The 15,733-nt window shown below is 37.2% G+C and overlaps 1 protein-coding gene across 7 annotated transcripts in view; it reads left to right on the forward strand.

Annotated features, from left to right (window-relative positions):
* chrna2b (cholinergic receptor, nicotinic, alpha 2b (neuronal)) overlaps window positions 1-15,392 on the forward strand; it is a 31,669-nt gene extending 16,277 nt beyond the window's left edge. For 4 of the 7 annotated variants that reach the window (XM_692206.8, XM_021468614.2, XM_073934079.1 and 1 more), the window contains exons 2-6: window positions 6,541-6,692; window positions 9,094-9,138; window positions 9,295-9,404; window positions 11,664-12,813; window positions 13,447-15,392. In XM_692206.8, coding sequence (XP_697298.4) covers window positions 6,541-6,692; window positions 9,094-9,138; window positions 9,295-9,404; window positions 11,664-12,813; window positions 13,447-13,572 — 1,583 coding nt within the window. In that variant the 3' untranslated portion in view covers window positions 13,573-15,392. Of the gene's footprint in view, window positions 1-6,540; window positions 6,721-9,093; window positions 9,139-9,294; window positions 9,405-11,626; window positions 12,814-13,446 lie in introns of all 7 variants that reach the window. The other 3 variants (XR_012396402.1, XM_073934080.1, XM_073934077.1) reach the window with 3 other exon arrangements.
* Window positions 15,393-15,733: the final 341 nt, after the last annotated feature.

Consider the following 15,733-nt stretch of genomic DNA (forward strand, 5'->3'; position numbering starts at 1 on the left):
TAGCCTGGATAGTGCATCTGCCTTACCATTCTTACTCCCTGGTCTGTATGTGACAATGAAGTTGAATCTGGTGAAGAACAAAGCCCAACGAGCTTGTCTGGGGTTTAGACGTTTGTCTGAGCGGAGATATTCCAGATTCTTGTGATCAGTTAAGATGGTGAATTGCTGACTAGCCCCCTCCAGCCAGTGTCTCCATTCTTCCAGGGCTAATTTCATTGCCAGTAATTCGCGATTTCCCACATCATAATTTCGTTCTGCGCTGGTCAATTTACGGGAGAAGAAGGCACATGGATACATTTTGGATGGCTGACCCTGACATTGGGATAGCACCGCCCCGACTCCTGTGTTGGATGCATCCACTTCCACAATGAAAGGTAGGTCTGGGTTGGGATGACGGAGAATAGGAGCTGTGGTGAATTGAGTCTTCAGATCAATAAATGCTTGGTGTGCTTCAGAGGACCAGGATAGTTTGTGGGAGTTTCGTTTGGTCATGGCTGTTAACGGTGCTGCTATTGAACTAAAGCCTCTGATAAACCGTCTATAGAAGTTGGCAAAACCTAGAAATCGCTGCAACTCCTTGAGATTCTGGGGTAACGGCCATTGTTGAACTGCCTGTACTTTCGTGTCATCCATAGTAATCCCTTCTGCACTGATGATATAGCCCAGAAAGGCGATCTGTGTCTGGTGAAACTCACACTTCTCTAATTTGGCGTACAGACGATGTTGGATCATACGTTGCAACACTATACGTACATGCTCAACATGTTCCTCCATAGTGTTTGAATATATAAGGATGTCGTCGATGTAAATGATTACCCAGCGATCCAGCATATCCCGAAAGACATCATTCATAAAGGATTGGAACACAGAAGGACAGTTTGACAGGCCGAAGGGCATTACTGTATACTCATAGTGCCCCCTAGTGGTGGAAAACGCGGTCTTCCACTCGTCACCAGCACGGATTCTGACAAGGTTGTATGCACTGCGAAGGTCAAGCTTGGTATAATATTTAGCCTGTCTTAATTGTTCCAGGGCAGGAGGTACGAGGGGTAATGGATAGCGGAATTTTACGGTGATTTCATTGAGCCCTCGGTAATCAATACAGGGACGTAAACTGCCATCTTTCTTCTTTACAAAGAAGAATCCAGCTGAAGCAGGAGATGTTGAAGGGCGAATGAAACCTTTGGCCAATTCCTTGTCGATATATTCAGACATTGCCTTGTGCTCAGGTTGTGACAGAGGAAATATTCGACCTGTTGGAGGACTTGAGCCGGGAATTAATTCAATTGCACAATCACTTGGTCGATGTGGGGGAAGTTGAGTAGCTTTTTGTTTGCTAAAAGCTTCATGTAAGTCATGGTACTCGATGGGGATTCGTTCATCAACGAGTTCAGGTAACATGTTGGTGGTTCGCAATGGGATTTTGTGAATGGGCTGGATACACTGTTTCATGCATGACTCGCTCCACTGCAATATCTGTCCGTCCCTCTAGGAAATATGAGGATCGTGTCGCCGTAACCATGGCAGTCCCAATACCAGTGGATGATTAACTGAATCAATAATGTAGAATTGCATTTCTTCAGTGTGTAGAACACCAACTTGTAACTGTAGCTTATTCGTGATCATACGGATGCGTCCTTCACCCACAGGACGACCGTCTAGTGCTTCCACTGCAAGACAGGAATCATAGGAGCTGAGAGATAGTTCGTGATTTAAAGCAAATGTCTTAGAGATAAAGTTTCCGGCAGACCCAGAGTCGACAAGAGCCGTGGTATTAATCATTCTTTTATCAAATTTAATAATTACAGGAAACAGTACACTGAAAAATGCTGGAACATGGGAAGGACTCACCGATTGAACTGGTGTATGAGGTCGTACGCTGCAGGTGGATTTCCTGTGCCCTGATTGGCCGCAGTACAGGCATAGATGATTTTGCAATCGGTGCATTCTTTCCTCATGGGTGAGACGGGTGAAACCCAGTTGCATGGGTTCATCAGGGGGCGTATCGCCTGAAACGTGGAACTGTGTGCGAGGATTTCTACGGCTGCGAATCAGATGATCAAGACGGATGGTAAGTTCAATGAGTTCGTTCAATTTCTTTCCTTCGTCACGGCAAGCCAATTCAGATTGCAGAGTGGCAGTCAGACCCCGTCTGAATAGTGTCTTCAGTGTGTCTTCAACCCAGTTAGTTTGAGCGGCGAGAGTGCGAAATGACAAGGCGTATTCTGCAGCTGTGTTACGCCCCTGGGTAAGAGAAAGTAACTGCTCACCGGGGCTTCTCCCTTCTGCTGGATGCTCAAACACTTCCCGAAACTGCTTGAGAAAATTTTCAAACGTTGGGTAGTTACATTCCTCCTCCTTCCATATCGCTGTAGCCCATTCCAGCGCTTTTCCCGTTAACAGATTGCATACAAAAGCCACTCGACTGGAATCAGTGGGATATAATGCAGGTTGTTGGTTAACAAATAGTTTGCATTGTAATAGGAAGCCTTTGCAGCGAGAAGGTGAACCATCAAACTTTTCAGGAAAAGCTAATCGGGGACTTACGGTAGCCGGAACACTGGAGACATGCGTTGGGTGAGGAGCTGTCATGGTAGCAGGCGGGGTAACTGCAGGATTCGGATGACGGAGTTGCTGCATAGCTCTCACCAGTTCCTCCGTGAGAGATGTTAGATGGGTGAGTTGTTGATGATGGGTGGCTAACTGAGTGGCTTGAGCGGAAAGTTCAGTAGAAACTTGTGCTAAAGCTGCTGGATTCTGTAGTGGCGAAGTCTTCTGTTGTGATGAGTCAGAAGGCATTGAATCCATTTGCAAACTTTATTAAAAGCACACATACATACAAACACAAAGGGGCAATCCAGGAGACAGAACGTGGGACAGGCAAAAGTTCAAAGGCAGGCAGATATCTTACTGGTCAGAATAACAGGCTGGAGATCAGGGGCAGGCAGATGTCTTTCGTAATCATAGAACAAGCACAGGGTCAGAAACACAGATCAGTCCGAAGCAGGGAGTATGGAACGCTCAGAAATGACAGCCAGGCAAATCAAGACTTCGCAATGAACCAGAGCGTGAGTGCGGTATATATACACGGGAGTTGATGAGCTGCACCTGGACCGCAATCAGTGCCAGGTAGCAGGGCTTGTGGGATTTTGAGTCAGTGAGTCGAATTAGAATTCGGGCGATGGCTCCCTCTGGTGGTGCACAAGAGGATCGGCATCGCCCTCATTTACAACATCCCAACACATGCATCGCAATTTATAACTTTCCGATTTAGTGGCTAAATCAAATTTGTACGACCTTAAATATAGATTTTAGGTTTGCAGTGGAGTTTGGGGGCATTTCTCTTTTTAAAAATCATATCGAATGAATACATTGAAATTTTAAAAATTTGTGCAAATGACTTTTCTGACAATACATAAAATAGTAGGGATGTAACGGTATCAGAATTTCACGGTACAATACCTCGGTATGAATGGCACGGTACGGTATTTATTGAATAATTTACAGGAAAAACAAAACTAATGAAAAGACTCGAAAAAAAGTGCCAAAAGTGTTTATTTACCCTAGCACTGAACATATCGATGACATACAAATTAGCCATCTTTTTAGAACTTCAATTTTAATAACAAAAAACTATTAAACCATATAAAAAAAATAGTTTCAATTTAGTATTGTTGAAAACTCATCACATTCAACATTTAATCACTCACTCACTTAGATAGAGATGGGTTTTTTAAGGAAAATTATCATATAACTATAATCTGGTAAAAGCTGGGATCTCTGGGCATGTCCCCTGCAACAGAAAAAAACCCTCTCATTTGGGACTGAGGTTTCTGGGACAGAGAGATATGATTTAGCCTAGGTTGACAGCAGTGGGTAACGTTGTGCATTGTCTTTCCACAACTTGAGAGGACAAGCCATGAGTGAGATAGAGATCTCTTTGCGGTACAAGTCAATGTCTGCATTAATCTAAAAAGTGTGCTGTGTTCTGCTGTCCCCATGACTGTTTTTAGTCGTATTCCCCGACTTATATTTCACCACAGTCGGGCAGTGCCTTCATATTGTTTTTTTCTTTGTCTGTCACCTTTTCTCCTTTTTCGTATCATTTTAGAAAGAAACCGATATGCTTCCACACATTCAATTTCAAACCCGCTTTAGGTTTGATCATTTCCAGCTCTTTTTCTTCCCCGCTACTAGCAACACACTCCATTTCCGCATTACTGGATCTGTAGTGACAACAGACCACAGTACCTACAGTAATATTGAAAAAAATTATTATTGCGGTATGACGGTATTTACAATATTGTTACATCCCTATAAAATAGTAGTTTTCTTGTGAAATCGGGCCTTATTTTGAGCTTACCTACCCAAGGCACTCTGCAGATACCGCACACTACTAATTTTCAAAAACTCAGCAGTCTTTCTCATGTGTTATCGCTGAGGTTTAAAAGTGTGAAGAATTTTCCTAGAAACATTTTTGAGCAAATCCATTACTGGCAGTGGACGGATGAGACGTGACGATGCGTGTAATTATATATGATTAGATTAGAGAAATGAATGAGAGTTAATCTCCTGATGAAGGGCTGTTACTACTATACGTTTTAGTTATTAAACATGCAAATAGTGCGCCCAGTGAGCCCTAGATGCATTTTTACAGTCCCTGTGCTATTAGTTCATTTAAGCATTTAAGCTTTGCCTTGGTGAACTCACACACTTAATGATTTGTTACGCCACACACAAATCTATTAGAAAACTTTAAAAATGCTGAGCGTGTGAAACCAAGCTTTACACACATTAATGGTGTGCTGGAAGTTCATTAGAGATCAGTTGGTGTAATTTGGTGGATTTCTTTAAATATACGCTTGAGTGAAACTTTCAGACAAATTGTGGATACAACAGTAGAAATTCTCCAGTTTTTGGTGATGTTGTGTGTGTTAGTGAGGAGAGGTTAAAGTGGAAATTCTTACCTTATTTTGAATTTAAGTAAAATTAGTTTTTGTTTCTCACTTTATTTTACATTTCTCGCTATTAACAAACCATTAACTATGACTGTCTTAATACAGTTCTGATTTGATGCTTATTAATAATTATATTAAGGTAGTAGATAGGTTTAGATCCGGGGTGCCCAAACTTTTTCATATGAAGGGAAAAAAACAAACTTGATTGAGGGTGGTATAAATATACCAAATTGTATTACATTAAAACTTCCTAATTTAACAATATTTAAATATATAGAAACAGTTCTTTTATTGCATTAATAATTATATATATATATATATATATATATATATATATATATATATATATATATATATATATATATATATATATATATATATATATATTTTTTTTTTTTTTTTTTTTTTACATTTTAGAATGTACTTCTCACAATAAAACTGTATACAATCTAATTTATAACACAATGGAGTTCAATGATTTTATTTTTTATTAAAAAAAGAATAAATATCACTCGATAGTGAAATACATGTGTCCTAAAAGTATTTTTAGCAACGTGCCACGTGTTATATAGACATATATATCTGTCAACATTTGAAAAAAGAAGGACCCTATAAAAAAATCTGATTAATTCACATTTATTAAAACATTTAACTTCAGTTTAGTTTTTTTGTAGCTCAGCAATCAAACAAACAAACAAACAAACAAACAAACAAACAAACGGTTATGTTAGATTAGAAATGATGATCTCTGTTTGAGGGATTTGCCCCAACTTTCCCCATTATTTGTCCATCTCTTCTCTGATTAGTTGTCGGGCCCTAGTTTGCTCATCTCTGGTTTAGATATAGGGATGAAGAAAAAATCCACACAGAATATAAATTTCATAAGTACAAATGAACAACCAATATTGTAACAATAGGCAGGTGATACGCTGGTTAAAGGGGTTTCACCAATCAGGACATGTTCCAGTCAGCCAACCAGAGTTAAGGGATAAGTTTACAGTTTATGTTAAATTTATGTCTACAGTTAAAGGGTTATGTGCGTCCACCACTCCCAGCAAGCACCTTGATGTCTAAATGACAGCATTACGCCAAAATGCATGTAAAAAATGAAAACCAATTTGATGTCAAAATCTTGACATTATGGAGACCCTTTTGATTACCAAAATAAGAACACAAAACTTATAAAAAAAAGTGTTATGCACCTGAAAGCTTCAGTTGCAAAATACAGTGGATTTTGCATCCCTACAATACATGTAAACTATCTTGATGTCAAAAGGACATTAACTGGATCTAACATTTTCATCAAAACAATGTAAAAATTAATTACAGTACTAGTCTATGATTAACAAAGATGTTTACATGTCTTACTTGGAAAAATCACACTTAACCAGCTACAGTAATAGTGAGAATTGGTCTCTAAACTAGTGTTTACATTTTCTTTCACCAAATGATAGCAATATAAATAGATTTTAATAACTTGTATTCATTTTGAAATGTAGTATTGTATACATGGATTTTCTTTTGAATCATTTTATTTGACTGATCTTGCACAAAATGTTCTCTCTTGTTTTTCCTCTTGCAGTTTCTTGTTGTGAGAAAACACATTCTCATGCTGAAGATGAACTCTTTAAAAAGTTATTCGATGGCTATAACAAGTGGTCAAGGCCTGTACCCAACACCTCTGATGTTGTGATTGTCAAGTTCGGTTTATCCATCGCCCAGCTGATTGATGTGGTAAGCTACTACCATCTTGCATGGAAATGTAGAATAATTTCAACATGCGAGCATGATGAATTCTAACTCTGTCATTTAACATAAATACGATTGACATGTATACTAGACTTGTATATTGGCTTAAAAGTACTGTATGTGTGTGCATCTGTATACTGTAGAAAAATAATACAAATTTAAATTCATGACTGCAGTATAATAATTTACAATATTAAATTAAGTTAACCATGTTTTACCAAAGAATACACAAGTCTCAGTGTAATGACAGTAATTGAATCAACTTAAATGTTAAAGCAACACATTTTACCATTAGTCCAGTCTTCAGTGTCAAACAATCTTTCAGAAATCAATATAATATGATGATTTATGTATAGGTAGTTCAAAAGAATGTTCGAAAAGCTTGTAACGGTGGCAATGTACAAAGTCAATATTTCTTATAAACAACAAAGAAAAATAAAATAAAGTAAAAAAAAAAAAAATTCTTTGCCGAGGCGGGATCCGGACCCTGGTCTCTTTTGTGTCGGGGCTCTGCGACGTACCCACTCGGCCACATGACTCTTAAAAAATATTCTTGCCCACAGCAGTGTTGCCATACACCAGTGCACCCCGGAAACAAACAAAAAAAAGTATTATCGACTTTTGCACTAAACAAATGACTTTGCACTAAAGATTAAAGTAAAGAATTGTTCGGGTGCCAGACAGGATTGATACCTGTCAAATTAAATATAATAAATTATGCCCAGATAACCATCCGTTACACACAAAATGAAGTGAAATAAATTATCAAACAAGATTCAAATTTAACTCGGGTTATATTTCAAACAAAACAACAAATCACAAGGAATATTAAATTAGCATCTGTAACAGTGAAGACTTAACAGTCCCGTCCAGATCAAAAACAAAGCACAAACAAAAATAGATAGTTACGCATCAACAAGCAAAACAAAAACTACTTCAATTGTATAATTTGAAAACAACAACAACAAAAAACAAAGAGGGGAAAACAAATCAATACTCACACAAGGGAACTGAAGCTGTATTTGTATATTACTGTTACTGCGTTACTGAACTACTAATACTTATACTGTATGTCATAACTCAATATGTCTCATATTGCAATAAAGATTAATAAAAGTTAAAAATATATACAGTTGAACTCAGAATTATTAGCCCCCCTGATTTATTAGCCCCCATTTATTTTTTCCCCAATTTCAGTTTAACAGAGAATTTTTTTCTACACATTTCTGAACATAATAGTTTTAAAAACTCATTTCTAATAACTGATTTATTTTATCTTTGCCATGATGACAGTAAATAACATTTTACCAGATATTTGTCAAGACACTTTTATACAGCTTAAAGTGACATTTATAGGCTTAACTAGGTTCATTAGGTTAACTAGGCAGGTTAGGGTAATTAGGCAAGTTATTGTATAACAGTGGTTTGTTCTGTAGAATATCGAAAACAAATAGCTTAAAGGGACTAATAATTATGACCTTAAAATGCTTTTTAAAAAATTAAAAACTGCTTTTTTCTAGCTGAAATAAAACAAATCAGACTTTTTTCAGAAGAAAAAATATTATCAGACATACTGTGAAAATTTCCTTGCTCTGTTAAACATCATTTGGGAAATATAAATGAAAATTAAAAACTAAAAGGGGGGGCTAATAATTCTGACTTTACCTGTATATATATATATATATATATATATATATATATATATATATATATATATATATATATATATATATATATATATATATATATATATATATATATATATATATATATATATTCCACAATTTTAGCCTACACTTCAAGTACACTACAGGTCAAAAGTTTTTACAGTGATGTGACTGGAATAATAATGCTCAAGATTCAGCTTTCAATCACAGGAAAAAATAAAATACATAGTAAAATATGACAGCGTTATTTTAAATAGCTAAACCTTTTGAAAATGTCACTGTTTTAGCTGTATGTTGGATCAAATAAATACACATTTGGTGAGCAAAAGGAAAACTTCTTTAAAAGAATATAATAAAAATGGTAGTATAAATCTGTACATTGCCAGTTTTTAGTAGTATGTTAGTGAAATGCTTTTTAAAGCATTGTAAGCATGATGGTGTGCATTGTAAGTATGATAAATACAAAAACAAATAACAAAAAATAACAGTTTTTTTTTTCTTATAGATCATTTCTTATAGATCTTTTAACATGAACTTTCTACAGGGTCCTAAATCTTAAAATCTTGATAAACTAGAGTACATGGTCTCTCAAGTCCATCAGAAGATTAAAATTATAAGGTTCTTGTGACCTTCCTGAACCAAAAGCATTCTGCTGGAGCAAACCCAGCATCCTGACTCATCTAATACTATCCGTCCTTCCTTATTTCTCTCCTCCCCAGGACGAAAAGAATCAGATGATGACAACAAACGTCTGGCTCAAGCAGGTATGTGTGGCAATAAAGGTAATATGTGGAATTTAGGGGGGAGAAAGGTTTAAATAATCCAGCATTCAGTAAATAAATTGGCAAAAGCTCAAATAATGTAAGACATTTTACAGTGAATTAATGCTAATTTGTTATATTTTGTGGCCTCTCGTTCAGGAATGGAATGATTATAAACTGCGCTGGAAGCCTTCAGACTACGACAATGTGACTTCCATCAGGGTTCCATCAGAACTCATCTGGGTTCCGGATATAGTTTTGTATAACAAGTGAGTAACCATCCATCTAAGACAGTGATGCCCAAACTAGGGCCGTAACATTTGATTTGGTCTGCCATCCCATCTAAAAAGAGAAAAGGAATGATGGCCATGGATTAGATGTTGTCATTTCAAATCTAATGTAACATTGTTTGTTTGTTTTATTGTTAAAAGCTACAGAAATTAATTAAATGATGTAAATGAATTAGATTTAGTTTAAATGGACAAAAATAATTGTGATTGTTTATGTTTAAATTGCAATAAGTTATCATTTTTAAATGTTATACTGTATTAGTTCATATGACTTAAAGAAATGTTTTCTATTGGCGTTTAAGTCTGAAATAAATTAGGAAATACTCATTGCAACTTCAATGTAATATACAGTACCTTGATATATTTAACTTTGGCCCACGACTAATGATATTCAGCTTTTGGCCCTTTTTACCAATAAGTTTGGGCACCTCCGATCTAAGCTAAACATCATTTAGCATCAAGAAAAGCCAGAGGGAGAGATATTAAATATGTAATGGAGTGTAGACTCTTGTGAATTTGGGATGTCGACTCTCAGAAGCACAAGCAGTGGCAGTTGGAGCATTGGAGTTGTTCTTAAACTGAAATGAACTCACACACTTCTTTAAACTGCCATCTGCTGTTTGAATTTAGTACTGCAACTGCTTAGGCATCATTTCAGTTTACATATCAGTTTGTATACAGGCCTGTAGCCAGCCTGGTAAAAGGGGTGGTAATTTTTTTCTCAAAAAGTGGACCCTTATGCAGTTATAAATCTAATTTTCTATTTAATTATGAGATTTAAATTAGTGTCATTTTAAGCAGTATTTTTTATTTTTTTTTTTTGCTGCTGCATTTGCTAGTCAGATGGTCATCATAACCACACTTTTTGATATACCCAAGAAAATTTAGAATAAAAAAATGTGATAAAAAATACTTAAAACATACACTTATTACATGATGTATCATTAGAAAAAAAATCTGTTAAAGTTTTAAATTAAAAACTGTAGTCTTTATGTTTAACAGAGCGATGGCATTTTCACATTATGTCTGATACTATTTTTTTTTCTGGAGAAAGTTTCATTTTTTTAAAACCATTTTAAGAAAAAATTATTAGCCCCTTAAAGCATTTTTTTTCAATGGTCTACAAAACAAACCATCATTATACAATAACTTGCCTAATTACCCTAACCTGCCTAGTTAAATGTCACTTTAAGCTGTATAGAAGTGTCTTGAAAAATATCTAGTAAAATATTATTTACTGTCATCATGGCAAAGATAAAATTAATCAGTTATTAGAGACGATTTATTAAAACTATTATGATTAGAAATGTGTTGAAAAAAAATCTTCCCTCTGTTAAAAAACAGGTGACCTAATAATTCAGGGGGGCTAATAATTCTTACTTCAATATATGATATATATAGCCTTTTCTTAGAGGCAAAAAACAAACTGGCCAGCACATTCACCTTTCCTTAGTCAGAATTTGGCCATTATAATAGAAATAAATATTACAACATAATAATAATATTAATAATTATAATAATGTAGAGCTTTAAATTTTTCATAGCTTCTCGTTTAATAATTTGATCTGTCAAAATATTATATAATAATAATAATAATAATAATAATAATAATAATAATAATTATGCACATTTATCAATAAGTATAGCAAAACCAGTTAATTTTGACTTTGTGGGGACATTTTTTGTCTCTTTAAAAGAATGAAAATGTAAAAATGCAGATTATTTCCTGTGAGGGTTGGGTTTTAGGGGTAAAGGGACAGAATATACAGTTTGTCCAGTATAAAAACGATTACGTCTATGAGAAGTGTCTACAAGCGTCTGCTAAATGACTAAATGTAAATGTGTGTGTCTGATAAGAAAAAAATTATTTTTGTCAAATACAAAATTTCAACCCTAAAGTCCACACGTAAACACTACAATAAACAGGTTATAACATTTTTTTTGTTTATTTACTCACTATCATACCAGTTATTTATTTTTTATGTATATCATTTTAGTAAAATAACAAAACTATTTATAAAACAGCCATTATTAAACTCATGTAAAGCTGTTTGAGACATAATAATAATGCTTGTGCATTACATCTTCATCTATTATATCAGTGTTTGTAGTTAAAAGTAGGCTAAAAAACTTTTATCAGCTACTCGATTAATTGGTGTGTTACATAATTTTAAGTAATTAATAATTGTAAAAATTTAAAGTTGCAACTGACCAAATAAACGCTGCTGTCCTCTTCAGTGCAGATGGGGAGTTTGCGGTGACCCACATGACCAAAGCCCACCTCTTCCACACAGGTAAAGTGCGCTGGGTTCCACCTGCCATCTACAAGAGCTCATGCAGCATCGATGTCACCTTCTTCCCCTTTGACCAGCAGAACTGCAAGATGAAATTCGGCTCGTGGACTTACGACAAAGCCAAGATTGACCTAGAGCGAATCGAGAACACAGTGGACTTGAAAGATTACTGGGAGAGTGGAGAGTGGGCCATTATCAATGCTGTAGGCACATACAACACCAAGAAGTATGACTGCTGCCACGAGATCTACCCAGACATCACCTACTTCTTCATCATTCGCCGTCTGCCGCTCTTCTACACCATCAACCTCATCATCCCCTGCCTGCTCATCTCCTGCTTGACTGTACTGGTCTTCTACCTTCCGTCTGACTGTGGTGAAAAGATCACTCTGTGTATTTCAGTCCTCCTCTCACTCACTGTCTTCCTCCTGCTTATTACAGAAATCATCCCATCCACTTCGCTCGTGATCCCACTCATTGGTGAATATCTGCTTTTCACTATGATCTTCGTCACTCTGTCCATTGTCATCACCGTTTTTGTGCTCAACGTCCATCATCGATCACCGAGCACTCATAAGATGCCCTGTTGGGTTCATTCGGTCTTCTTGGATTTGATCCCCCGATGGCTGTTTATGCGCAGACCAGCACCTGACAGCCGTCGCAGACAGAAACTCTTGCTTCTGCAGCGACAGGTGCCAGGAATGACAGCACGACCCGCAAACGCTTCCCTCAGTACATCTACTAGCTGGTTCAGAGGGCAGAACTCTGGGGAGGATGAGTCCTGTAGGCACTTCAGTTATAAGGACTTAGAACTAGGGACACTATCTTCGGCCATCTCACTTTCGCTCCAAGCCAGCTCGCCATGTCCTCTTGGCTTAACTCCGCCTCCTCTACAGAAATTTGGCCCAGCCCCTAGACTTGAGGTGGGCACGGCTTCCAGGCAGCTCAGTGGAAGAGCTAATGTTACAAAGAGGCTTGACAACATGATACCCCATGACAACCCAGGGTTCCCTCTGTCCCCCAGCGTCCTTCAAGCTTTGGAGGGGGTTCACTATATTGCAGACCACCTGAGAGCCGAAGATGCTGATTTTAGTGTAAGTTTCTTTCAGAGTCTTTAGCACAGCTGTAGACAAGTTCAGTCCTGGAGACCTGCAGTCCTGCAGAGTTGTAATCTAAGGTTTGATTGAAAAGTCACTTGCACCAACCAGTGACTTTTCATCAATTGATAGTAAGAGTGTTACTGATATCTCGGGATCTGCACACCGGTGGTTCAACTCATACCTCTCAGGTAGGTCTTTCAGGGTATCTAAAAGAGGTGAAGTTTCCAAGCTGCAAAATCTTGCTACTGGGGTGCTTTAGGGTTCTGTCCTGGGACCACTTCCCTTCTCTATCTACATGACATCAATTGGGTCTGTCATTTAGAAACTTGTAATTTCCTAACATTGCTATGCTGATAGGAGCAAAACTCTGCAGGACTACTCAACTCTGTAGGTCTGAATTTGCCTACCGCTTACCTTGCATGAAAAACATGTATATAAACATTTTTATATAGCCACAGTAGATCCATCAAGCTTGCCACCGACCTACATCTTGTTCAGTTCTATTTGAAACCTTGAAACAAGGAGTTGTCAAGTCAAATTCAAACTGTCCTTTACTAGTTACACATCATGCTATACATGTACTATATAATAATCCACTAATTCATCTTACTGTATGTCTTCACACAGGTAAAAGAAGACTGGAAGTATGTTGCTATGGTAATAGACAGAATCTTCTTATGGATGTTCATCATAGTATGTTTGCTGGGCACAATTGGTCTCTTTCTCCCACCATGGCTCGCAGGGATGATCTAGAAACACAGCACTAAATATCTTTTAAGAACATCGAGGACTTTTAATTTATGGGCTTCCACAGTAAGAACCAGCATGGGAACACAAATGACCCTCCTTGCAGCGATCGTCATGCAGTAATAGTGAAATTTCTCCTGCATTTGGGGTAATATGCATGAACTGGAATGTGGCACCAATCACCAGACCTGTCCTCCAATCTATACAACCATATAGGTTCTTTGTCCTTTTCCTGACATATGACCCATAGAAGCATTTACTAAAATAGTGCTCCTACTGCGAGTGAGACACGGGATCCATGGTGAAACTTTATCTATGTAAAACTCAGAACTGATAGAGAATTGCATTATGGTCGCGGAACAAACTTTGATTCAATACCAGAGAACAAACACGTTGTTAAAATATGTACCTAAAACTAAATTGTATTCCATTTGCCAAATTTTGGTCACTGAAAAGACGTAACGTACAAATATTGGGTAACACAAGGGATAGAGCTATGGTACATTTTTTGAGAAATTCTTTCAGAAAATTCATCACTATTCCCGATTAAATCGATTCTCAGTTTAGATGTTCACAGCAGATGGCACTCTCGGCTTTACAAATAGCAGTACGCTGCTTCCAACTCATTTCTTACAAATGCTACTTGAAGCTAAGATAATCTTTAATAAAATTAGTGTTCACACTTTGCACATTATCTACATTAATCTTGTGATATAGAGGCCAACTTACATGAGGCTCTTCCTCATGAGTGTTTAGGTGCACAGTTAAAAATTAGAATAGAGCGCCATCTGCTGTTGAAAACTAAGCTCAGAATCAATTCAAAAGAGAATAGCGATGCATTTGTAAAATATTAGTATTGATACAGAATCCATTTCTCAAATTATTTTTCACCTTTTGCTTTAGTATGGGACCATCTAAAAAGTCCACATGCTACATTTTAAAGAGCTTGTATTTTGATTGGTAATTTTGATTGGATTATTGACAATAATCTAGTTGGCACTCTAGGTCGTAAAACTTTGCTTGCACAAATAACCTATTTGGTTTTTAGGGCGCACTCACACTATGCAATCTGAATCGGGCTCAGGTGCGGTTAAGTTGGCTGGCCCTGGCCCAGTTGGAAGAGGTGTGCCAGAGCGCAGTTCACTTAGGCTTGTAGCTTGAGTGCAAAGTCACCATGCCCGAAACTGAAGATGAGACGCGACTTGTAAGGGACTGTTTCGTATGTGTTTATTAATCATTCTTACTGTTCAATGAACGCAAACTGTCATGGATTATTAAAGACGCAAACCCCTCACTGCATGACAGCTGCACCTTTAGCAAACCCCCTGATTCCTGCAGCACGAAGACTTTATGATTGTTTATGAGCGTCAAAAGTTGCTGATCTCTTCAGCTAAATATCAGACTGCGTCACCGCATCCCAAAACGACTATAACGATATAACTAAGGAAGGCTCCACTGTGCTGAGCGAGAGCGCTTTTTACTGAACAGCGAATCATCGATGATGTAAGCGTGCTCAGGCGCTAATGCGATGTAAGTGCGGGCTGTCAGGGGAGACGGGAGGAAGTACAAGTGTGCTTCGGCCCGGTTCAAGGCAACTGTACGTAGTATGAGTACGCCCTTAGAAGAGGAATTTCTCCAAATGCCAGGTATTTTCTAAAGACAGAGGAGCCAACATTTAAAGAGGTTTATTTATGAAAATGCTTGTATTTGAATGTACTGTATAACCTTGAACATTGTTAAAAATTAAAGGTGCCAACTGGATGAGAGGCTCAGTGATGTACTGTAACTAACTACATTAATAAAATCACTAGGGTTGGTGTTCCTCATGTCGTCCATGAATGTTTTCACTCAAATAGCTCTTTATGCCCATAAGATTTATAGTCAAATCCCAAATGGCACCCAAAAATCCTTACAATCATGCTCAGAGTTCTCACATTGACAGTCAGTAGACATAATAGACTTCCCACCTTTCATTGTTCTGAAAGCTAAAATGAAGAATGGGACACCTTACAGACACACACACAGCAGTGAATAAAGACTGCGGGTGCACATGAAGTGTGACATTTTGAATTGGGCGTATCCTGTTTGAAATGCAGAAACAGACTGCAGACTGCAGACAAGAATGTCTTGGGATTTTCAGTCCATGCAATAGAAGGAAAATAACTAA

The sequence above is a fragment of the Danio rerio genome, chromosome 20 (genome assembly GCF_049306965.1).
Source record: "Danio rerio strain Tuebingen ecotype United States chromosome 20, GRCz12tu, whole genome shotgun sequence".
NCBI lineage: Eukaryota > Metazoa > Chordata > Actinopteri > Cypriniformes > Danionidae > Danio > Danio rerio.